General features: G+C 33.5%; 1 protein-coding gene across 1 annotated transcript; it reads left to right on the top strand.

Moving 5' to 3' along the window:
• Positions 1-239: 239 nt before the first annotated feature.
• On the top strand, positions 240-24,923 carry LOC126737042 (sarcolemmal membrane-associated protein). The gene is made up of 8 exons (XM_050441728.1): positions 240-645; positions 2,505-2,741; positions 2,800-3,070; positions 10,636-10,898; positions 11,046-11,216; positions 11,266-11,571; positions 11,815-11,961; positions 13,818-24,923. Exons 2-8 carry the CDS (start codon positions 2,508-2,510, stop codon positions 14,562-14,564), a joined length of 2,139 nt encoding a protein of 712 aa, XP_050297685.1. The 5' UTR covers positions 240-645; positions 2,505-2,507; the 3' UTR covers positions 14,565-24,923.
• Positions 24,924-25,363: the final 440 nt, after the last annotated feature.

Here is a 25,363-nt window from a genome sequence, read left to right on the forward strand (position 1 = left end):
TTGACACAAAGGCAGCTGTGTTGCCAGGCGTATGCATTTCTGCTAATTTTAAAAAATATCGGAAGTATAGGGGATCCCTTTTGAAGTGCAATAATTTCTTTTGTTTTTTAAAATGATTTTTTTGAAATGAATATTGTATCTTTCACGCTTTTTATGGATCTTAGATTATTTAGAAATGGCTTGGCAACGTTGCCTGATTTGTACAGTCAACAGTGGCGCCAACACAAAGAGAAAGAGTTTTTATGCCACAAGTTCCTATTTGTTTTCTCCTATTATTTTGTGCTCCCACAATTCCCTATAATAGACAATAGGAGACCACCAACAAAATACTAATTTAAAGGAGATTCTCTAATTTTCTTAACGACTTTTGTCAGTGGAAACGCGGGTGTAAACATTCGTAAAGTTCAAAGTTAGGATCAATGAACATGTAATTAACCAAAGGGAAAGTGAAAAGTGGGACAGAGCCATAAATCCCAGGCATTTTACATCAATTTTGTCAAAAATTTCGAACACGCCCACAAGACTTTGACGTTTGATTGACGTTTTGTGGTATTTTTGTTTATTTTTTTTTGTTGCTTTTTCTGTGATTAAATGTTTTCCATTTTGAACCCATACCATCATATATCGCCTACGGTTTCCAAATAGGTAAGAACCATTCATTACTATGCTAATTAATTTATTTCTCAGACATTCTTTTGTTTGTATTACACATGCCAGCCCAATAAACAAAGGTCATAAACTTAATAACATCAATTGAAGCCAAATTCCTCATTAAAATCTCATTTCTGGCAGCCTCTAACAAGCCAAACTGGTCGTGTGCCTTTATTAAAAAGTTTTTTCCACATTCTATTCAAGTAGGCCCTTAAATCCATAAATCAAGCATAAATGATAATATGAAAGGATCTTCAGAACATTGAAAGTTTAATACCTCAGGTAGATCTATTGGGGTGTAAGCTTGTAATCTGCCTTAATCCTGATATATATTTGTCTTATTTGTATTCAACCTCAAACACCACAGTCTCAATATCTTCTTTTTTTTTCAATTACTTTGCTGTGTATGAGCTTATAGAAACTAATACAGTCATCTTCATTGGAGACTTTAATCTTACATCTACTCCCCAACTTTTCTGGCACAATGCAACTTCAAACAATTAAAAATCCCTACAATTATATATTTGTTTTTGTCAAGAATAGTAATTTTAAGTGTTAGGTTGGTAAAGAAAATTAATCATTTGTTCCCGAAGATAAATGACATCAATATCTCCCTGGTCTTAGAGGATAAATTATCATGTGGCTCCGTCAACTTTACTTACAAATTTAAAAGGGCCAAGAGGAGCGATCAAGCAAAATCAGATAAATCCAATTTATAACATTCCAAGATATTTGCAAAAAACGTGCCAATAGCGTGTCCGTGAACTCATCAATATAAATTATGGTGTACATGAAAGGTTTAATATTATAGATCTCATACACCATATTCTGGACCTTTTTAATTAATTAATATAAGAATAATTGCTAATTAAAAAATGGATTTATCTGTTTTTGCTTGAGTTAAATATATATTGGATATTTTATAATGTAAAAGTGCTTGTTTTATTGTGGGTATGTAGTTATTATATACACATAGTGACCTGCGCAACTAAAACTTTTTGAAAGATTAACATCAGAACCTGCAGCCGGATTTATCGTTTGTTGCATGAAACCTAAATAGCAATTTTATTTTGTGGATTTATCTGGTTTTGCTTGATTGACCTGACTTTGGGCTCCATTTTAAAGGGAATTTAACCGGTTTTGCTCAAATCTGAGTTCACCATTGGATTTATCTGGCAAAATGAAATAGGAATTCATGATAAAATAATTTTTGTTAGAAAATGGATTTATCTGGTTTTGCTTGATCGCTCCGCAATTAGCCTCTGTTATATAGGCTACTATCTGAGACTAATTGCCTCTGATGTCAATCTTGTAGTATCACAAACATCTACATTGGACCCAACAGTAATTCTCTTTAAAGACAACAAATATAAAATAATTTATAAATATTTTACATCATAGAAACTAATGCGGGTTGCATTATGCTGCAAAGAGATGTTGGTGCTTAAGTGTTAAGTAATACTACCCTAGAACATGTTGACTCTGTGAGGGACCTAGTGGTCATATTCGACAACAAACTCACATTTAACAACATATATATCAATGAAGTTATTACATCCTCCTTGAAAACTCTTGATTTTTATATTGAGGCCCTACAGCCACATTTAAAAATAAAGTTATTCCAATGATTATGACCTTATAACTATGAAATCCTTCTTTGTATATAAACCCTTCATTTAATTTTCTTTTTTTTGCCGTAGTATACTCTGGAGTTGTGAGCTTGGGATTTTGGGTTGTTTTGGAATCATTTCAATTTTTATAGACTGTAAAGTTTTCATAAACTATTGACTTATTATTAGGAATTTCCTGTTAGACAATATTTGGTAAATAATAGTGCCTAATTTTCTCTTAAGGCAATGGTGGTTGTAAGTGGTTCCTGGGTCAAGAATGTTGTCCCCTATTCCACCCAGATAACTGAACGTATTGAGCTACTAGAGAATGAAACCATGGCTGCCAAAGCCATCCTCATTTGTCGCCCCAACTCGCATCTTTTCCAAGAAAGAGTCCTCACACTAGATCAACCGATTAAAGTAGGCAGATCTGTAGCAAGAATTAAACCCACTTCTAATAATGCCATATTTGATTGCAAGGTAACTAACTGAAAATATTGTGTAGTGTCAATTTTAGATCAAAAAATTGATTTTTAAGGTGCTATCCCGCCACCATGCTCTTCTATGGTACGAAGATGGAAAGTTCTACCTGCAAGACACAAAAAGTAGCAATGGAACCTTCGTCAACAACACCAAATTATTCACCGACAGCCATGAAATGTGCTCGGGGGACATTGTACAGTTTGGAGTGGACGTTATGGAGAACCGAAAGGTCACCCATGGGTGTATAATAGCCACTATAAAGCTGTTTTTACCTGATGGAAGCGAGGCCAAGGCCAGTCCTAGCATTACTGAGGGAGATTCACATGGTAAGCATAAGTAATATTAATTATAAAGGTATTTAGAAAGCAATATATCAAGAAGAAATTTAATTAAAAACTTTCTAAATTTCTTTAATTTGTCCTTAAACTCTAATAAATTAAAGTACATAGCATTTTCCGTAAGAGTAGTAAAGTCTTTTAAGTACCTGTGAGTATATATTGAGCAAAACTTAAAATAGGAAACTCATATCTTACAAAAAAGATCAAGGCACTTTTACATAAATTCTATAGATTTTCTGAATAAAAAAATTTTGATAAAGCTTTAATAGAACCCCTCTTAAGATACAGGTTATTATTATGAAATGGTGCATATGAAGCTCATTTAAAATAACCTAAAAACTACACAAAACTCTCTATAAAAAATAATGTTTAAAAAGCCAAGGCTGAATTATACAACTCTGAAATTTGTAATTTAAAAACTGTTGCTGTGCTCACATACATAAACATCACAAGTCACAAAATGATAAAAATTAACCCCTTAAAATACCTCAATTAAATCAGGGACTAAATCAACAATCTGCTATTTTTTTGGGTCCTAAATACTATAATTTATTACTAACAGATCCATAAATATATTTATTAAAAAAGTTATATGCTATATAATGGAAGATAAACCAACATTTCTTTAATTAATACACACAACTAATTTTTGATTATCTTTCTTTCTTTGCCGTCTTATTCCTTTCATAAACATTAAAGGCAATCTACAGCAATGCCTGTTTTTGCCCACAAGAAAAATAAATGTAATGAATTATAATAATAAAATAATTATAAATTAAAAAAACATATTTCCATATTTATCAAAGGCATCTATATGGATTTAGTTGGAGTAGGTTTCTAAGACTGCATCATTATTTGTTTTAGAAACAAGTAATGTTTAGTAAGGATTTTTTTATTTATAGTTAACAGCCAACACAGGGACACACAGATAATACCTAGGTGTTCTGTGTTAAATACTGTATTTTTATTTTGTACCTATTTTGGAAAAATTTGAATTTAAAGGTATCAAAATTCGAAATATATATTGCAGTCAATAAATACATATAGCATTTTTATTGACATCAGAAAAAGGATACAAGTATAACATTTTACCTAAAATATTTGATTTTGTATTTATTTATTAAATCAATATATTATGGGATCAATCCCATTACAAAAAATATCAATATTTTGAAAAAAGGAATAAAAGCAATTATTAATTAACAATAATTATCAGGCTTAATCTTAATCAATGAGGAAAATCACAAAAATTCAATTCCAGTAAGAATTTTTCAATTTTTTTTTTGGACTTTTAGTACAAAAGCGTTCACAACTTCTGAAACAATTGTTGAAATTTACTCAAAGTTTCCCAAATTATTAACCCTGGAGTGCTACACTTATTTTTATAGCGTAATATGCTACAATGGGGTACAGTTGTACCCCAAATAAAAAAAGGCCTAAGGAAAAATATCTGTGCATATATGTAAGTAAAACAAAAACAACGTTAAAAAAGCATTCAAAACATTTATTTATTTTTACAAAAATTTGTTTTATTTTTTATTCTGCACAAGTGGGGCATATTTTCTTTTGGTGCTGTAAACAAATAAATTTTTTGCATACGTTGCAACTAACCCTAGATTTTCGATCGTCGCTTCTTAAACAAAAGGCACATCAACCTGCAGTAGGCTCTGGTTTTGTTGGTGCTTCCACTACATCTTTTTTTTTTAGTACATTGCAAATAGTTTGCCGGAGTTCGCGCCTCAAAGTTGGAGTTTCCAAACGACGTTCCATTTGAGGTTTTATTAGATCGAGTGCTAGTTTTTTTAAGAAAACTCTTCTCTTGGTTACAATTTCTTTTTTCAGGAGCACTAGAACCTCTTAAAAGGATCATCAAGGTATACCCCACCATATTTAACAAATTATAAAATAGACATAAGGGCCAACGACGAGTCTTTCTTTTAATTGAATATGTGTGACACAATTGGTCCAAGGTATCTACTCCCCCCTTCGTTGAATTTTAAAATTTCATTATTTCCGGATATCAGTTGAAAGTTGCTCATCTCCTTTTTCGTGCATTGTGGATAGCATTAAAACAATTTTTTTAATTCTTCGATGGACAAAAAGATAAAAGTGTTAATTCGTCACTATAGCAAAACATTGCTGTATTTATTTCCCTACCTTTAAGGTCCAAAAATAATCCTGGAATTTCTTTTTTGTTCTTCCTTAATGTACCAACAATAGTAAGCTTTTTATCTAAAAGCATTTTTGCTGTAACTATAGAGGTGAACCAATTGTCCATAGTCAAATTTCTATTCATTCCTTGAAAGGAAGAGGTAAGTTTGTCGCAATAATACTGGGCAGGGGGAACATCCCGTGGTGTGGAGTCCTTACCTACATAAACTTCAGCATCAAGTACAAAAGCTGTTTTAGCATCACAACACATCACAAGCTTAATACCATATTTGTCTGGTTTCGAAGGAATGTACATTTTGAATGGACATCGTCCTCGAAATCCAACCAATTGTTCGTCGATTGTGGTATATTCGGATGGTACATATAAATTCTTCATTTTGTTTATAGATCTTTCAAAGACCTCCCGAAATGCTGCAAGTTTGTCAGTTACTCTTCTTTGAGCTCGAGTATCTTTATCGTCAAACCGCAGGCAATTTACCAAGAATCTGAAACGTGCTTCTGGCATTGTGGCTTGAAATATTGGTACCACTATTTTTATCAAAAAGTTCGTTGGTATTTACACCATTCATTTTCATAACTCCTGCATAATAAAATAAACCAAAGATGGCTTGAATTTCAATATTGTCGGTGTTTTTGGTAAATGAAGCAGCCGTCGAGACAGCCGTGTTAGGATCTTCGACCTGATCATTGGGTTTCTTTTTTCCATAATTTAATCTTTCAAGTTCTATTTCTTTGTTAGTATATTCTGTAATTTGAATTAAATTTTCCACGGTAAAATATAACTTCCAAGCTTCTAGCCCTGACTGTAGATTCCTTGACTCGTTTTTGTTTCCAGGTAAATGTAGAACAAGATTTCTTTTTGGTGTACGACGAACTGATTTTCCTTTCACTCCTGACCACTTATACTGATTTTTTCCTTGTAGTTTAGTAGGAACCTGTAAAATTTTAACTTTGGTTTTATACGTGCGTTTTAACTGAGCCAACGGATTCATCTTCAAAATCGTAGCAAACTGAAGTGGATGGAATGGCCTCGACATTTTCGGAGGTCTCGTTTTCCTCTGGATCGGCTCTAAAGTCAGGAATAATTAGGTCTTCCTCGTCGCTATCACTCGGAGAGTCGTCTAACTCAGAATCATAGAGGATACGATGTATTTCGTCGATATCATTCCGATTTGTCAAATCGAAACACTTTTGTTGAGAAGCCATTTTGTGTCTTCTAAAAAGAAAATAAATATAACTAAAATCAAAATATATATTTTACAATTTTATTTTATAAATTTCAGTAACTTATCAAAAGTATATACTTACATGCAAACGCAAAAAACTATAATAATCTGCTACACTGGAGTACACCTGTACCCCTGCTACTAAATATCTCAAGAATAAGAAAAGCACTGCGCGACACTAATACCACACATGAACTGACTGCTCATAGAAAGAAGCTACTTAAAAGGCCACGCCTGCAGCGCTACCTATTTTAAATAAGTCGTACTTTGAAACCTCACTGGGGTACAACTGTACCCCAAATAGCATTCCAGAATTAAGGAAACTTCACTTTTAATTAAAAATTATGTTTCAAGTTAAACGTTCAACTGGAGGCCTTTTTACAGGCCGTCAAAGATGATGGTAACAATTGTCCCATTTTTTTTGGATCTTCGGTACAAAAACGTTCAGAGCTTCTGAAAAAATTGTCCAAATGTTCTCAAAGTTTTACCAAATTGCTAAGAACACTTCACTTTTCATAAAAAAATATATTTCGAGTTAAAGGTTTAACTGGAGACCTTTTAAAAGGCTGTCAGAGATGATAGTAAGAATTTTTCAAATTTTTCTCAGTACAAAAGTTTACTAGCCTCAAGGTCTCCTGTCAAAGAAGGAGAGTGCATAGCATAGTTTGTAGGATGATGAAGCAAAGAAAACAAACGATTTACCCTCAGACTACGGTAAAGAATATTTAATGAAATTTTATTAACCCTGGAATGCTACACTTATTTCCGACTCTGCATCTGCTACACAAGGGTACAACCGTACCCCAAATAAAACACGTCGTATTTTAGAAAAACGAAAAATTTATTCACTTATAGAAAAATAATAACTTAAACCGAGTCTCTAAGAACACTTTTAACGCACATCCATAATAAAATGTTCATGCGGCACACACTGAGCATATTTTTTTTTGATGTTGCAAACACACGAACTTTTTGCATACAGCACAGCTTACTCTCGATTTTCGATCCTCTCTTCTGGGACAAAGCACACACCTACCCACTGTTGTTGTAAGCCTAGTAGGTGCTTCTTCTGAAGTGGTTATCTTAAGGACCCTACATATAGTTTCACGGAGTTCGCGCCGCAAAGTTGGAGCTTCCAAACGACTCATCATGTGCGGTCTGACCAGGTCAAGGGCAAGCTTCTTGAGGTATTCTCTCCTGTGCTTTACAATTTCTTTATTCACTTTACCAGAGCCACGCAAAAGAATCATTGAATTATATCCCATAATATCAAACAAATTATAGAACAGACATAATGGCCAGCGACGTGTTTTTCTACCAGTAGAATAAGTGTGGCACAACTGGTCTAAAGTATCCACTCCTCCTTTTGTAGAATTATAATATTGAATGGTAACTTGGTCGTAAATGGCTCATCACCTTTTTCATGCATTGTCAAAAGCATAATTACTGCTTTTTTAGCACTCTTGGGTGGAAAGTATGATAACAGTGTCAGATGTCCACTGTAGCAAAACATGGCAGAATTTTGATTCCTTTCTTTGAGTTCCAAAAACGACTCAGGAATTTCTTTTTTATTTCTTCTCACAGTACCAACAATACCGTAAAATGGGGTTACTTTGGCAGGTTTGGACCTATTATTGGACTATAACTCACAAAATTAAAAATTAAAATATTTTATATTTTCACTGTGCCTTGTGTACAAAATAGAGTAAATCACCCAATTATGGTCTTGTTATTTATATGTAGTAATTTTCCTCTCCAAAAGATGTTTCGCGGTCTCAATAGAAGTAAACCAGTTATCCATGGTCAAGTTCCTATTTGTTTTTTGGACAGAACTGGTTAGCTTATTACAGTAATACTGAGCTACAGGAACATCAGTTGGTGTGGACCTTTTCCTATATAAATTTCAGCATCAAGTGCAAAAGCTGTTTTGGCATCACATCAGGACAACACAATTTTGATTCCGTGTTTATTGGGCTTTGAAGGGATGTACATTTTAAAAGGACATCGTCCTCTAAAACCAACCTATTGTTCATCAATTGTAATATATTCTGAAGGAATATATAGGTTTTTCATTTTAACGATTGACCTCTCAAATATCTCTCGAAAAGCTGCAAGCTTATCAGTTTCTTTTCTTTTAGCTCTGGACTGCTTATCATCAAAGCGAAGACAGTTTATCAAAAACCTGAAACGTGCCTCGGGCATGGTAGCACCGAATATTGGAATTCCCGTGTCTTTATCAAATAGTTCCTTGGTCAAAACTCCGGCCATTTTCATAACACCGGCATAATAAAATAGCCCGAAAAGTGCTTGGAGTTCAATGCTGTTTGTATCCTTAGTCCAAGAGGGTCTCTTACCTACTGGCGTTATAACAGGTGCATCAGTATCTTGGTCATCGTTCTTATTTGAATATTTCAATCGTTGAACTTGGATCTCGTTATTAGTATATTGGGTAATTATATCGAGATTTTCTTGAGTGAAACATAATTTCCAAGCTTCAGTTCCCGATGTTTTGCTTCGTTTTTGTTTCCAGGTAAATGCAAAACCAGATTTCGTTTTGGTGTACGATGAATTGCGCCTTTCTTCCCTGACCACATAAACCCATTTTTACCCCTTAATTTGGTAGGGACTGGTAAAATTTCCACCATATCTCTGTTGATCGCCTGTATTTCTGCCAATGGTATATTGTCACCTTGCGAATCTGTATCAGATGGAAAGGTATCCTGGGTCTGTTCTGGTGCAATAAAAGAATTAAGATTGATTTGATTGCCGCGTATTTCATCCTCTTCTGGCTCCTCTCAAAAATCAGGTATAACGGCATCTTCCTCCTCGCTGTCATCCGAAAAACTGTCTGAATCAGATTCAGAGAGAATGCGATGAATTTCTGCGACATTTTCAGGCTTTGTTAGGTCGAAGAACTTTTTCTGCCCAGCCATTATTCGTGCAGCCTAACAAAGAAAATCAATAATAACTTAAAAATTAAAGAAAAATATAATTACTTAAAAAAAAACTAAAATATTTTCAAAGTATTATAGACATATTTTAGAAATATTTTTGAAAAAAAAGATACTTACTCATATAATAATAATCATCAAAATCTACTGAGAAGCGAAATAATCACAGAGTATATTTAACCTAAACTGCTACACTGGGGTACGCGCTAACCCCAAATATCACAAATCTCGAAAAGAAAAAACCGTGTGCCAATGTCAATAATTGTCGCAGCTGTTAGCATTCCAGGGTTAAGTAGTTCGGGACAAATCACAAGACCAGTTAAAAGTTTATAAATAAACATTAAATCGTTCTCATCTCAGTGCATCCTTTAAGTAAACTTCGCATATTCTATAAGTTCATTGCTTCACCATAACAATGGTCATTAGGAACTGGAATGTGAAGTTTATAACAGCACAATCCAGTGCCATACAATTGATCATGTAAAGAGGAGACCAAATTATTGCTTTATACTCCAACAAAAAGACAACAAGTGATATGTACAACCTTTTGCAAGTTTTAACCGACAGGTCTTGAAAATTATGCAGGACAAAACCAAGGACCTTAGATGCTTTAGTTACAATAGTATTCACATGGGTATTAAAATTCAATTGTTCATCAAAAAAGATACCAAGCTCCTTTACTACTTCAGTGTACCTAAGATTAACATTATCAATAGTATAGGAGGAAGTTACCCGTTTGTTTCTTTTGTAGAAACTAATGTAACTGCATTTATATTATAAAGTTTATAAGATACAACACCAATCAACATTAATTTAACATTCAACAATTCAACATTAATTATTCCAAACTAATCTAGACAATCTACACAAAATGAGGCATCAAGCAATTTTCTTTCATGATTTGTCTAATTATACCCGAAAAACATCATTTTCTTTCCATCCTCTTTGATTTTTTGATATTTTTTTATATCATCACTTCGTTTTCTAAAAAGTGTCTAGATTGCCTGAAGGACTTCATTGGCACTAAAAACACAGCTACACAGGGAATGGGAACAAACGCAGGTTTTTTCAGGTTTTTTCATTACATCTGGTAGTTTCTTATACAGTATATACATAGCTGAAAAAGTATTACAATAAGTTTATTTACAGCTTAAAAACGGTTGCTATTGCTAAACAAATAAATAAATTCCCACTTTTTTTGAAGTTCCCTCGGTGCCATTAGACGACCTTTACCGCTTACAACAGATCATACAGGAGGCCACCCAAAGAGAACAATGCTTGGAATCCAAGCTCAATGCTCTCAGGAATGTCGTGGAGGAAACGAAGAGGTCAGCGGAGGAAAGTTGGCAGGCCTACGTCGGAGAAGAACGATTGCTCAGTAGAATCTCCGCATTGGAAATCCAACTGCATCAGGCCAGGAGTAATTGGTCCGAGGATAAGTTGAAAGAGGAAATCGTTAGGCTTAGGGTAAGTCGTAAGCTTATATTGTCAATGTAAGTTTTATTTTTATAACACATATATATAAGGTACTTGCATTTTAAATTTTATTATTGGTTATTAATTTGTTTGTACGTTTATGTTCGTGGAGAAAATGCGTGTTTTTTGTCTATATAGGAAAACAACGAAAAATACCAAGAAGCGGCCAAAGAAACGTTAGAAAAAGTGCACGGGGAAAAACAACGGGCTTTAGCTCAAGCGATCGAGCTGGAAGGGGCGAAAATATCCGCGGAACAAGACGCCATCTTGGCCAAACAACAATTGGATGTGGCCCAAGTGGAAATCCAAGTAAGTGGGCCCGGGAATCATTATCGAATATCTTTAACCAATTTAATAGGAACTAGCACAAAAACTGTCAGAACTACAAACGAAAGCGGAAGAAGAGAAGCGAGAGCACGAAAAACACGTGAGAGAACTGGAACAACAGATGGAAGAGGAGGAGGCGAAAATAATCGAACTGGAGGCGAAAATCTACGAACTCACGGTGGAAATGTCAAAAAAGTATTCGGAACGGTGGCTGCAGCAAAACCAGCTGATCGAAAACGACCTGAAGACTAAAGAGGACATTTTAGCCGAGAACGAGATGACCGAGGAACTTTTGAATAAGTCCAACGGGTTCGAACCGAACCATATTAGTTTAACAGTAAGTGGAATTTTTATTACTCGTGAGTCAAATATAACATCGGACACACCAACATCCCAACACACACTTTCACAGATAAGATTGGAAACTAAGGAGTTTCAAAGCATCAGATCTTGTTATTTTTAGCTTTTATTACTTTTTTCGTGGTTCTAGTTAGTTTTCTTGCAAGTCTAGCTGCTGTAATTTTTTTTTAGATAGTTTTAAGTGATGGGGTCTTTTTGAATCGTTAATTTGTTTTCTTAGGTGGCCCCCGTGGAAGAAAAAGTGAAAACCGAAGACTCGGAACGCGAATCGTCAATAAAACACGACGAATCGGACGAATTATCGGACAAGGAGGAAGGAAAGAGGGTTTCGTTTAACTTACCGGAAAATGCAAACGAATGCCAAGAAGTAAGGATTGAGTTTTGTCAAACATACTTAATTAGTCACATTTTTAACGCAAAGTCGCGCTTTTACCCCTCCCAATAATCCTCAAAGTTTTTCCTATATTAGTGTGAAAACAATATGAAAATTGGAATCCCAAGCTATGCCTAAAAATACCTCCTAACAACTAATCACTTATGTGTTTTCAAAAACTTAAAATTTGATGACTCTTGGACCTGTACTCATTAAATTGCCTTTAACTCAAACAGCTTTTGAGACACAAGGGTCGTTCTCATATGAAATTATTTGGTAAGAAGTGCTCGCAGTTTGACTAAAACCCTCTTAAGAATATTCCAATTATTTCATAAAATATTGACAAGTAAAGTGATTTTTTTTAATTAATGAAAAAAAAGGCTCCAACCAAATATGCTCTTACTACCAACACTTTTTTTACTTAAAAACACGTGGATGAAAATAAAGGGATCACAAGTCATGGTTTCACAGCATATTTATAGACTTCACATGTTTCGCTCTAGCTAAAGCATCATCATCATTTAAAAGCCATACACAAACAGTTAATTTTGTACGTTGGTCCCTTTGAGAAGAATGGATGAGATTTTTGTATTAGAAAGACGTTTTTAGCCTCAAAGATACTCCTATCCCAGTCTGAAAAAATTATGAAAATATCTTAATTGGCTTCCAAGTTATGCCCAAAAATTTGGTGGACCACTAATTTGTTTGTAACTCGGACAGTTTTTGAGGCACAAAAATCATTTTCACATGAAATTCATTGGTAGGAAATACTGTTTCTTTGGCTAAAACTCTTTTAAGTATATTCCAACTATTTCATGAAAAATTCACAAGAAAAGTGGAAATTTGCTATGAAAATTAGCAAAATAAGTGATCTAACTGAAGCTGCCCTAAGTACCCAAATCTTTAACTTAGAAACACGTTTTTACCTTCAAAATTAGCATCAAAGACTCTCCTATACTAGTGTGGAAAAATTCCTAACTGATTTCCAAGTTATTCTCCAAAATGTCCCTTGAGAACTTATGTATTTTTAAAATCTTCAAATTTGGTGGGTCTTGGACCTTGGCTCACAAAAACGCCTGTAACTCAGAAAGTTTTTAAGTCACAAAAATCGTTTTCATATGAAATTAATTGGCAAGAAATACTGTTTCTTTGGCTAAAATCCCTTTAAGTATATTCCAATTATTTCATGAAATACTCACAAGAAAAGGGAAAATTTACTAAGAAAATTAGCAAAAAAAGTGACCTAACCGAAACTGCCTTAAGTATCCAAATCTTTAACTTAGAAACAGGTTTTTACCTTCAAAATTATCCTTGAAGACTTTCTTATACTAGTGTGGAAAAATTATGAGAATATTTTAATTGATTTCCAAGTTATTCCCCAAAAAGGCCCCTGATAACTTTTAAAATCTTTAAATTTGGTGGGTCTTGGACCTTGGCTCACTAAAACGCCTGTAACTCAGAAAGTTTTTAAGTCACAAAAATCTTTCTTATATGAAATTAATTGGTAAGAAATGCTGTTTCTTTGACTAAAATTCTTTTGAGAATATTCCAATTATTTCATTAAATATTCACCAGAAAATTGAAAATTTGCTAAAAAAATTAGCAAAAAAAGTGATCTGACCAAAACTGTCCCAAGTACCCAAATCTTTAACTCAGAAATACGTTTTTACCTTCAAAATTATCTTCGAAGGTCTCTTATACTAGTGCGAACAAAAACTGCCCCAACTACCCAATACTTAACCCAAAATGGCTTTTTTACCCTTAAACCCATCCTCAGAAACTCCTCTTTATTAATTTCAATAAGTTTCAGCATCAATATCAATCATTTCATGACTAAATCAATATCTTAGGACTCACAAAACGGCTTCCCGACCAACGAAGTCGTAGAAAACCAAGACGAAAGTCCAGAACCCGACAGCAACTTCCTTAAGAACGAAGTCGACTCGAAAACTTTAAAACACCAATTCCAGTCCGCCCAAAGGGAACAAATGGAACTAAAAAGAAAAATCCAGATCTTGGAGAAGAACAGCGAGTTCAACAAATCGACCATTCTGGAACTGAATAAGGCGCTGTGCGACGAGCGACAATTAAGTGAGGAACGACAGGCGGCATGCGACACCCTCAAAGAAGAACTGAGGGTGCTGAATCAGCGATGGGAGGACAGCAACGGCAAGAACCTGAGACTGATCGCGCGCGTAAACGATTTGGTGAAAGAACTGGACAAACAAAAGGAGCAACTCTTGTTAGCGGGGAGTAATGCCTCAAAGGAAACAGAAGAAGAAGAAGAAGAGACGGTGGTTGAAAACAATGAAATTGTCCAGGAAGAAGAAGAAGAAGGAAAAATTGAGGAGCTCAACTCCTCCAATATGAGCGTAGTAAGTACCGAACAGTTGTTGAACATCGAAGAGGAGCTGGTACTCCTCAAAGAGAAATACGCGCAAAGTTGCGAGGAAAAGATGCGTCTCCAAAGGGACCTGGTTAAAATTAAGATCCAATACGAAATGGTGTGCGACAGCATGTACAACAAGTATTTCTGGTACGTCGCCCCGTTGGTTATTATCGTACTGTACCTGCTGATCAGGGAGTGGATTTCCTGATTGACGCTGATCCTTTTGATTTCGTTTTATTATTTTTTCGAGTTTTTAGTTAAAATTATTAACGAGACCTCGAGGAAGGTCGGCGGCCCGAAACAATAAGCGAAACGACCGCCGGTTGTTTTTTTTATGTTGTTGTTATTGTCTTTGATTGTCCTCTAAGAACGTTCAAATAATTTTGCTATATGGTCGGATTAATTGACAAATTGTGTATAGGGTGTCAAAATGAGTGGTGATATACAGGCAAGGGTGATTCAAAAATAAGTCTTTAATTTGGCAAAATTTTTCTATAGTATCCTTCTATTTTGATGCATTTGTTCGAATGCTTTAATTTAAAACCTCGGCGGAAAAAGGAGGTGTGCCCAAAATGCTAGTTTTGTGTTAATAGGGTTTTTAATATTCAATTCACTTGCTCTTTGTTTTATACGTATCACTTTTTTTGCCAACTGAAGATATTTCTCGTCAAAATAATATGCATATTGGAAAAAACTGTACGGAAAAAGCTATTACTTTAAATTTCACATAAACCAATAGAAATATAAAGTTCTGAAAATGTCTGCACATATTGCAAGGATAATTTGACTAGAAACCTATTTCAGCGTTTTGTAAACGATTAAGAGAATTTTGAAAAAACAAAATTTTTTGAAGGAATATAAATTATTTAAAAAATGTCCATAATGCAAAAACCAGTAAAATTCAATTTTCAAAATTTCTATTTAAATTCCTGGAATAATATAACTACATACTTATTTCACGGTTTTTCAAAAAAAAAACACAAATTTTTGGGGAAAATTTTTAGAATGGTTTATTTTTTTTTCAATATTCAACGAAGTGCGCATATCTTAAAAAACTAATAAAAATAGTTATAAAAATTTCTATACATATTCCTGGGATTATTTCATTGGACACATATTTCAGTATTAAAAAAAAATAATCGTATAGTAATAAATTGTCAAGGTTTTAAGAAAAAAATTGGATGAAATGCCCATATGTCAAAAACTAGTAGCAATATAATAAAATTGTGAAAATTTTTATATATATATTCCAGAAACAATTTTACTGCGTATCTCTTTCAGCTTTTTTTAAACATGTACAGAGATTTTCTAAAGATCCATTTTTTTTCTCAAAAATTTCCGAAAATATTCATATCGCAAAAACCAGTTGAAATAATATTTTGAAAATTTCTATATATTTATTCTGGAATAATTTGACTGGACACCTATTTTAATGTTTTTTTTTTTTCAAAAATGTTACAAAATGCCCATACCTCAAAAAAGGTTTAATTTAAGATTCAAGCCTATTTTTTTTTTAAGTTTTTGCAGCATTTTAACTTGCGTTTTTGTACAATTAAACTAGGATATTTTAAAAACGGTGCCTTAAATCAAAATTTTGCAAGAGTAACTTTTTTTTCCAAATTAAATGGAGAATCTAACAATTGACTTTCTCTGTATGTTGTCCACGTCTTGAAGTCCCTTCGTATGTTACGCCACTGACAATTTTTTTAAAAATTGGCTTCAATAGTAATTGACAATTCACTACAATAAGCTGCATGCGAAATTTAATTAAAATTGAGCTGGTAGTTTAAAAGTTATGATAAATAAACTAAAAATTACTCTTAACTTTAACACCCTGTATCTTTGTTATTAAACATTTTTGAGAAAAAAATTTATAATGAAAGTCTATTTCTTTTTAAATTCATTATCACGTATTAAAATTAATGACGTTTAACTGGACCACCCTGTATTTATTCTTGAAGTAATTGAACTAAACACCTATTTCAGGGTCATTCAAAAATTTCCTGTAATAATATTTTTTTTTTACTTTTACGTATAACTAACGAAGTAGAGTAAAGCGGGGAAATATGGCAACATAAATGTCAATCGCTCACATTCTGACCTCCATCGGACCTACTCGCAATACGAACACTGAACCTTAGAGCGTACCCATGTAGGTTTGCGGCGTGAAAACTCTCGTCGTCAGAAAGAGTATAATCATAAATGTCCAATGATACGGTATTGCCATATTACCCGCACCCATGGGTAATATGGCATCTAGCTCAGGGTAATATGGCAACATGTTTTCGTTATGTAAAAATTAGGAATTAGGATTTTTTTTTTAATAAAAAATGCTAATGATCCCAAAAACATAAATTTATTTCTAATGAAAGAAGTCAAATACAAAACATGAAAACTTATTAATATAATTCCTAGTGTCTACTAATAATGGCGTACATTCTTCGCAAAATCTGTCAGATCTCGTACATATCTCATGGATCCATTTCATATATGTCACGCACTGAAGCCAGTCGCATTTGGGACCTTTTTTGTCGTAAAATGATCCATGACATTGTGCGCAAAATTCTGATTCATCAATATCGACTTTGGATTCGTCGCTTTCCTGCGTTACTACTTCTGTTTCGGTATCTGACGAAGAAGGGCTTGGTACTTCTTTGGTATCCCGGTTTTCTTCGTTTTCTTAATATTTTGTATTTTTTTCCGTTCTTCTTTTTGTTTTAATTTTCTGTTATTTTCTTCTTTCTTTGCCCGTTTTGCAGAAATTGTTTCTGGTGAAGTTAGTATCTCGGCATGTTGTTTCCGTTTATAGCCACTTGGTCCTGGTTCGACGCGTGGAACCGGTAAAATTGCTTCAAAGGGATTCGTATCTTGAGGATCCTCAACTGCAGTGACATTACCACCTGGTCTGGGATTATTCTCCTCCTCACTGGAAATCTTTTCTGGGTTAAGACTATCTTCAACGTTGTTGTTGATGTTCGTCGTTGACGATAAAAGCATATTTGGGAATTTTTTCGGGATTAAAAGGGTAAATCCCACAGGTTCTAAAACCGGAAGTCCCGTTTTGAATTGTTGCAGCCTTACACCAGGCAATATTTAATAGTTGCAATCGGCTTAGTTTTTGACCAGGATTGTTATGAACCCAGTTTTGACAAGTTTGAGCCCAATAAGCTTTCAAGGGCTTAAAGAATAAGCGATCAAGCGGTTGGAGCCAATGAGTGGTGTGGCTGGGCAAACATAACAGGATTACGTAATTCCCTACAGCAAAATCTAAGAGTTCGACATTGGAACAGTGCGAGGAATGTCCATCCATAATTGAGGCTATGAGTGCAAAAACGGACTAACCCCAATATTATTAAGTGCTAAGAAATAGGCTTAAAAAATACGAAAATGTAAGTGTGCAAAACCCTTTTAAAAGGACATTTTTGTAGTTCGAATTAATTGAGTGTTCTTGGGTGTTACTTAAATTTGCGGAATTTGTTTTAAATTTTTGGATATGGCTAATATTCGATTTTTCTATGTGGGTTAGTCCACTCTGCATTTAAAATAGATTGGGTTTTTTTAATGGGTTACTATAACTTAAGCTATAATAAGTTTTACGTCAAAAACTTTATTACTCGTATTGTCACGGGAATAAATAAAAAAATAGAAACTTTATTTTTTTATTAAGTAGGTTATAGTTATTAAATAGGTAAAGTTTCTTCTTCCTCAATTGGGCCAATTACTTCACCTCCAGTTGCTTGAGCGGATGACCTCAGATTTTTATAAAAATCTCGGTATATAGGAGGGATGAATTCCATTAACTCAAGGAGATCTTTCTTTTTAGCTTTTAGCTTCATTAATGGCATTACTATTTGGGTATAAACGGGGCAGATCCTTAATTTCCTTGGAAACAGATTTCCTTTTATTAAGATCTACTGTGTTAAAATAAACCTGTTCATTATTTAAGTACTTATACTGAATAGTATTGGGAAAATCTTTTCTAAACCTTAACCATTGGATTTTGAGCCACTCCACCCTTGTTTTTGTTTCAGATACTTTTCTGTTTGTTATGTTACTTTCAAGTTACTTAGTAGAAAAAATCTTGACTTTCTAGCATGTCTTATGACTGTATGCCAGTCTTAAGGTATAAAGATATGTGGATGGAATTTCTTTTCTTTTTCTAAGATTCCGAAATTTTGGTCGCATGGTAAATAGGAATGACATAAATAATGGAGATGCAGTAATATAGTTACATATCAATGACATTTTTATATTACGATTCTGACCACCACATTGGTCAGAATACATAATAAGTCCCTTCGATGTAACAAAGTTTTTTATCTAATATAAAATACAAGATCCCACCTCTTGCAGCTCCCTGGAAGTAATACTTTCATCCCATACAAACATGAACAAATTATTGGTTGCCATTTCATGTATATTAAAGCAGTAAGTCCATAACTTGAAATGCCTGTGGTAAGTACAGATGTAGGAAGAGTCTTCATTAGATTAAAACATAATATGACTGCTGCGTTTTCACTTTTTGCCAGTTCAGTGTCTTTTCTTAGGGTGTCTCTAGAACATTGAGCCTTCCTTTGGTGAAGTTCCTTCTCAACTTCTTAGTGCTGCCTCTATCTCGTAACGAAAAGGAATAAGTCGTTTGGTCCACTGTGCAGTAAATAGATTTTAACTTGACGGATAATATTCTACAATAAAGCCGATTTTGAATTTTTGTGGGTTAGTCCGATATTGCACTCATAGCCTCAATTAATAGAACCTTACCGGTACCTTTCCGCGGAATAAAAAAGTCTTTAAACCATTGGAAGAAAATTTCAGATGGGACATAAGCTGACTTTTCGCCCATAAATAACAACCTTGCCGCCAGGTGGTAGGCCATCTTCAAATTCCCGTTTTTTTTGTATTTTTGCCCTTAAATATGCAGCAGGATGGGAAAAAAGTTCCTTCTGCGTTTACACAGGTTATAACGGAAATAGTTTCTCCTTTTTCAGCGCTTGTGATACAATTTACCATTTTAGCGCTTTTTGTTACCACAACTTTACCTACTGTTTCATCGAGATTAAAAATCTTTTGTGGGGTATTCAATAAATTAATTTCTCTAAGAACGTTTCCCAGTAATTAAAAATATTGTGTACATTCCTGTTTTGTCATGCCCTTGGCCCTGGCAGTAGACATCCCTTGAGCCTTACGAACGGCCAGTACAGGGTGTCTTCTCATAAAGGCTAGAAACCAGTCTTGTCCTGTCATTTTCCGTTCAGTATTGAATTTATGTGGAATATTTTGTTGGACCACAAAAGAATAAGCAAGATTTCTTATATCATGAGCAGTCAGAATGATAAAAAAATACGAATCACCATTAGCTATACCTATCAAAAAAGTACTTGGGGTTGCACTTGCATTTTCATGCGGCATATTACCCCACGGTGCAACACTAACGTTTCAACTAAAAAGCAAAAACCTGGTGTAAATGCAGTCAGCGGCGAAGGTGTTAAATGTTAGGTTACATTTAACGCTTCATGAATCTCACCTCGCCACAGCAACGTGAATTATGTCAATCGGATCACAAAAACATTTAAAAACTCCTACCATATATCGTATAAAAGTAATTTTTGGTGGGTACTTAACCAGTTTTTGGGGTTTATCGTGCACTAAATGATAAAAATTATAGGAAATCAGTAAACAAGTGGTTGACTACGTTAATGTCGACAGGTTACTATGGTAGTGCAGAGTGAGCTATGAGCGAACTGAGGCATATTCCCCCGCTTTACTCTATTTTGTAGTATAAATAAGGTACAATGTGTTACTTTTTCTACATGTTATTATAACGGATAATAACAAGTATTAATATATTGTACAGTTTTGACTATGATTTTTTGGATATTTCATTAAGGTTTCATTATAAATTTCTTCAGTAGGGTATAAATATGGTTTTTTAATAATTATTTTTAGTATTTTATTCTGCATTATCCGAAGCAGGGGACTTAAAGAGTTGTAATACATATTTCCCCAGAGTAATATTTCATATTCATTGATTCCACTAATTTTTGGTATATGGTATAACTTCTGACTAAAATATTTCCAATAGTGTAACTGGTAAACTAGAAAATTTAATTTTTTTTGTTAATTGTGCAGTACCGATAATAATTCCCCAATACTTTACATTTTACGCTTCATGAATCTGATCTGGTAGATTTTGAATATCGATCTTTTGAAAGCATAATTTTATTATGAACACACTGTTTTGCTCCCTTCCGCGTATCTCCATCATAAGCGACAACAGCAATTACACCTTTTAAATTTGTAATTGAGTTGTTTCAAAAAATAAACAACATGGTTTACTTAAGGAGTACTCTATTTAGTTTAACAATCATTCGTAGTCTTTGCTAACACAATTTTGTTTCTTACCGATATGTACTCTTAGCTAAACTCGCTTACACTTCCAAGTAGCTAGATTTCGCTGTTGTTTTTTTAATAGATTTTCTTGATTGATGAGTTAGAAATAATACACACTCAGTGCCACCAGAAATATGTTCAAATTCCTCAGGTATAACATCGGAATCACTGGTAGTTCAAAATCCCCATATTTTAGAAGAACCGTTATTGGAAATTAATATTAAAAAAAAGCCAAAAGCAAAAACTAAGCTTTTCATCTTTTAGCTATGTAACACTCATAAAACCTTCTTCTTAGGATGCAGCAGCAATCTAATTCTTAAAATGTAAAAGTCGTATGTGGCAAATGCAATTTTATAATCGGAAGATATTAAAATATTCGAAAGTGAATGTAGTGTAAGTAGCACGTATGCAACTGAAAAGTTTTGTACTTCTACCAGGGAAAAACAAACCACCGAGAAGCGACAAAACCCGCATTTACCGTTGATTTTCTGGGGTCCAATTTTGGTGCCCTTGAGCGGGCTTAAATGACTGGCGCTACATATAAAGTAACGGAGAAAAATCGTTTTGGCAATTTAATAGTTCCGTACACGGAGAGAAATACGACAATTAATAGATTAAAAATTTTATTGGGAATTTGAAATCAAAACTATTACATTATTTTACTGTTGGTATAGTTAAGTTATAGGTATACCTAAACTATACCGGGTGATACAGGAAAAAGGGAACACGCAACAACTTTTTTATTTTTCAATATAAAACAATTGAATACGTCAAAATATGCCTTTATAACCATTCTATTGACATACCAAATTTCATTAGTTTATCTTGAAAAATAAAAAAGTTATTGCGTGTTCCCTTTTTCCTGTGTCATCTGGTATAGTGCCAACTATAAAAATTACCATTTAGGATAAATAATGGAAAACAAAAAATCTTCTAAACAAACTTTTATTTTTTGAGGAAATAATATTGGCTCATTGTATAGTGAAACACAAAAATACATTGGCAATAATTAAATTAAACCTAGGTACATTTATACATTCCGCAAAATTTTTAGTTTTCGAACATTTTTATCTTTATTTGTTTTTAAGACCCTATTATTATATTTAATGGTGTAAAATATTTTCATAAATATAAATAATTTTAAGATAAAGGTTTTTGGAAAATGTGCACAAGGGTGTAATAAATTGTTAGATATTCCCTGGTGTATGCACATTTTCTCAAAATTACAATTGAATATTTCCTCTAATTTAAATATATATGAAATAAACTCTTCTGGAGGAGATTGTAAGCCACCAAAGTTACATATACTGGAATTATAAGCCTTAAAATGAAGAAATAATCTATTTATATCCATTTCATCACACATTTTGCCGAAATTGGTGCAGGTATCACAGTTAATATGAACTTCAAGTGCTCTTTTCATAATATAGCCACAAACATACCGAAAGGCATTTTCTGTGGGAATATGGTCTGTCCTATAACTATAGTTTTGAAGTGCAATACCTTTTGCAACTTCAGATTTTTTTTCATTGAAAATTTCGGGTATATTGATGGATTTGACGTTCATCAATATACTATCCAAATCATTTTTACAATTCATTCTTTCCGAATGTAAGTAATTCTGACAGAACAGCTTTTTAAACGCTCTTTGGAATTGCAGTGGTGTTGGATTAACATTATTCTCACTTTGCTGCCTTACAGCACCAAAGAAATTTTCGATACAATCTGTATTTAAGGGAGTGTTACTACTCGGCTGAGAAGAAGTCTGAGTAGAAGCTGACGGAGAAAGAAGGCCTGGTGGAGAATTCTCGGACGGTTTATCTATTTCGATAGATAGGAGGTTGCCGAGGGGCTCGCACACTGAATATTGTGAAGTGCTTTAATGTGAAGTGCTTTAATATTGTGAAGTGCTTTTTGCAAATAATAAAAAAATGCTTTAACATTTTAAAACTTTACATCTTTAATATGAATAAAATTAGAAAGTAAAACTGATTTACCATATAGTCTTTGGTAAACTAAAATAAATTTGGAAATTCTGCTCAGGTAAAACTACCTTTGTATTTGGTTTTCAAACTTTAAATAAATTATAAATAAGTGATGGTGAGGTTAGTTTTTATAGAAATGGAAACAAAGACAAAGGGTATTATTTTACCCATTTTATATGGGGTCCAGACATTTTGGTACCTAATCCTAATCCTGGTACCTGTCCCAGACAAGTTTTGTATAACCATTTTATAACAAGACCTTGTCTGGGCCTTGTTATAAGATGGTATAAAACTAATTAGAGTTTTCTGAAAAATAATCCATTCTTACTGAAATCTTATTCCAACCTACTAAACTGAAAGAAGAGAGTCTTACCAGGAAAAATATCCAATAATGGGTGTTTTTTAGGCGTCTTAGTTTTGTCATAAGGAGAATTTTTTTCGGCAATACTTTGCTGGGCCAACGTTGCTGGTTTCATAATTGCAGGCTGTATTAAAATATCTAAAAAGAAGAAATATAATAGATACAGAATATATTTTTATGTGCAAAATAAGGTTTCAAGCATAAAATTAATATTAGTTAGTAGGTAAAAATTGTAGTTAAGTTAACCCATCAAAAGCTAACAGGATAGAATTTTTATGTCCTTTTCCTTTGAGACTTTTTTTGGCTGTCCATCCTCAAGCTGTTCACCTTCACAAGTCCTTTTTGTGGGATTAGGAAATAATGTTGGTAACGCGTTAGGTAACAAACGCTTTCTTGAGGGCCCTGCTTATAGTTCCTGGTTAGTTGTTCTCTAGGTATCGAAAACAAGTCTGTTTTATAGCAAGCTGCCAGCCATAACTTGACACTGAAAGTCATAAAATTACATGTTTAATTCAAAAGCTAATTTTTTTTTTTTTTAATTACTGCATAGATAAATCCTCTAATTACTGTAATTACGAAAAACAAAAAAAGAAACAACTTATTTTGAGTTGAAACAATTAAAAGAAAAGTTGAACTTACCGATCTTCTTCCTGCGGAAAAGCAAAGAAAGAAACACCACACCCTGTCTTTGAATGACATTTACGAAAAGCACAGGTATAAGGCATATTATAAAAGTTTTTAATAAAATAAAGAGCACAATGACAACACACACAAAAAATAAACACAGAGAAAAATTCAGGCAAAACTTGACTAGACTAAAGTAGGCGTCGAATATTACCGGACTAACCGACGGCTGGCAGGGGACCGGCAATAAGACAGGTATACCAAACAAGCTCGCACATGCGCAAGAAAAATCGGTCCCGGCTTTGTCCCTTCTCGGTGGTTTGTTTTTCTCTGCTTCTACCTTACAATTTTGTAGCTCCTCTTGTGGCGCTAATAACTAAAAAAATAGTACATACAACAGTGCATCTCTGAGGTATGAAACTAATAATAATAATAATAATAAACATGTTTATCGTAGATTTTTTTAAAATAAAACCACTGTAGCAAGGTGCCCCCAAGTAAACTTCTCATATAAAAAATATTGGGACAAATTTATCTTTTGGGCACTTTAGGTTTTAGAAAATCTGATAATAATAATAATGACGGCCGTGTCGGTTATTGTTTCGTGGAACGTCCTAGGAATGTTTTTTTCTCGGTAGCTTTAACATAAGGCGCTAAAAACCCATAAAATAAACTAGAATATAATTGTTTATAAGTGCATATTGTAAAAATTCATTGTATATTATTATACTGTTGTTGCAGGGTATGTGAGCCAGTTGCCCCCAGTTTTTTTTGTTTTTAATTTATTGCGGACTGATTTTGTAAATTTGAATATAAAACCTGCCCTGGGGGGGGAGGGTATATCTGCACAAACCCTCGTACAAAGCACCATTAAAACTGTATTTTGCCATATATATATATATAAATTCCTTTTTTCATTTTCCTCATGCTCTATGTCTCCATTTTTGGGGTAGGATTACTAATGGCGTTATTTTAAAAGAAAGGATTCGTTAAACACAATAAGAACCTGTGATAGATGATTCATTAATTGTTTAAAAAATCCACCCTGAAGACTCCTTTTTGCTAAAAGTTTGTATAATGTTATATTTATGTATAGCAACAATTTAATATATTTTATGTTTTTATTATATATAAATAGGCGATTCATGTACATATTGATTCGAATAATAAGAGTACGAGTAATTAAAAAAAAATAAGTTAAAATGAACTGTTTTGTTTCCTTGGGGATTTTTTTTATTTTCAATATTTAATAGGCCATCTGATCCCCTTTTGCTCCACTAACAAATGGAAATCAGGAGTTTGCAAGGTTGCCACAGCCATATTCACTAATGTCATGTTTATAGGTTAGGTAATAGAGTTACCCCTTTGATGAGGAAAAAAAGATCTCTTTCCTTGTCTAAGAGTTGATGGGCAACGTTGCTTATCGCAAAATATGTCCCTTCTTTAATTTCAAGGCCAAGATTTCGTCACAGAGTTTCTTCCTGGGTATTAAAGAGTAGTACTGTAAAAAAAATTTAAATTTTACTATTTAAGGTTGTTCTAAAAAAGAAAATTTCCTTCAATTGGCAACGCTGAGATAAGTTACTAGAGAGTGTTGTCAATAGTAAAACATGTTTTTTGACCTCAATACAAAAGTTTTATAGAAGA

This window comes from Anthonomus grandis, chromosome 6, assembly GCF_022605725.1.
Source record: "Anthonomus grandis grandis chromosome 6, icAntGran1.3, whole genome shotgun sequence".
Lineage (NCBI taxonomy): Eukaryota > Metazoa > Arthropoda > Insecta > Coleoptera > Curculionidae > Anthonomus > Anthonomus grandis.

Excerpts from the sequence above, each read along its gene's own strand:
- LOC126737042 (XM_050441728.1), top strand. The coding sequence starts at position 2,508 with ATGGTGGTTGTAAGTGGTTCCTGGGTCAAGAATGTTGTCCCCTATTCC. Across the intron at positions 11,217-11,265 it reads TGGCCCAAGTGGAAATCCAA|GAACTAGCACAAAAACTGTC; the intron begins GTAAGTGGGCCC and ends CCAATTTAATAG. Across the intron at positions 11,572-11,814 it reads CGAACCATATTAGTTTAACA|GTGGCCCCCGTGGAAGAAAA; the intron begins GTAAGTGGAATT and ends TTGTTTTCTTAG.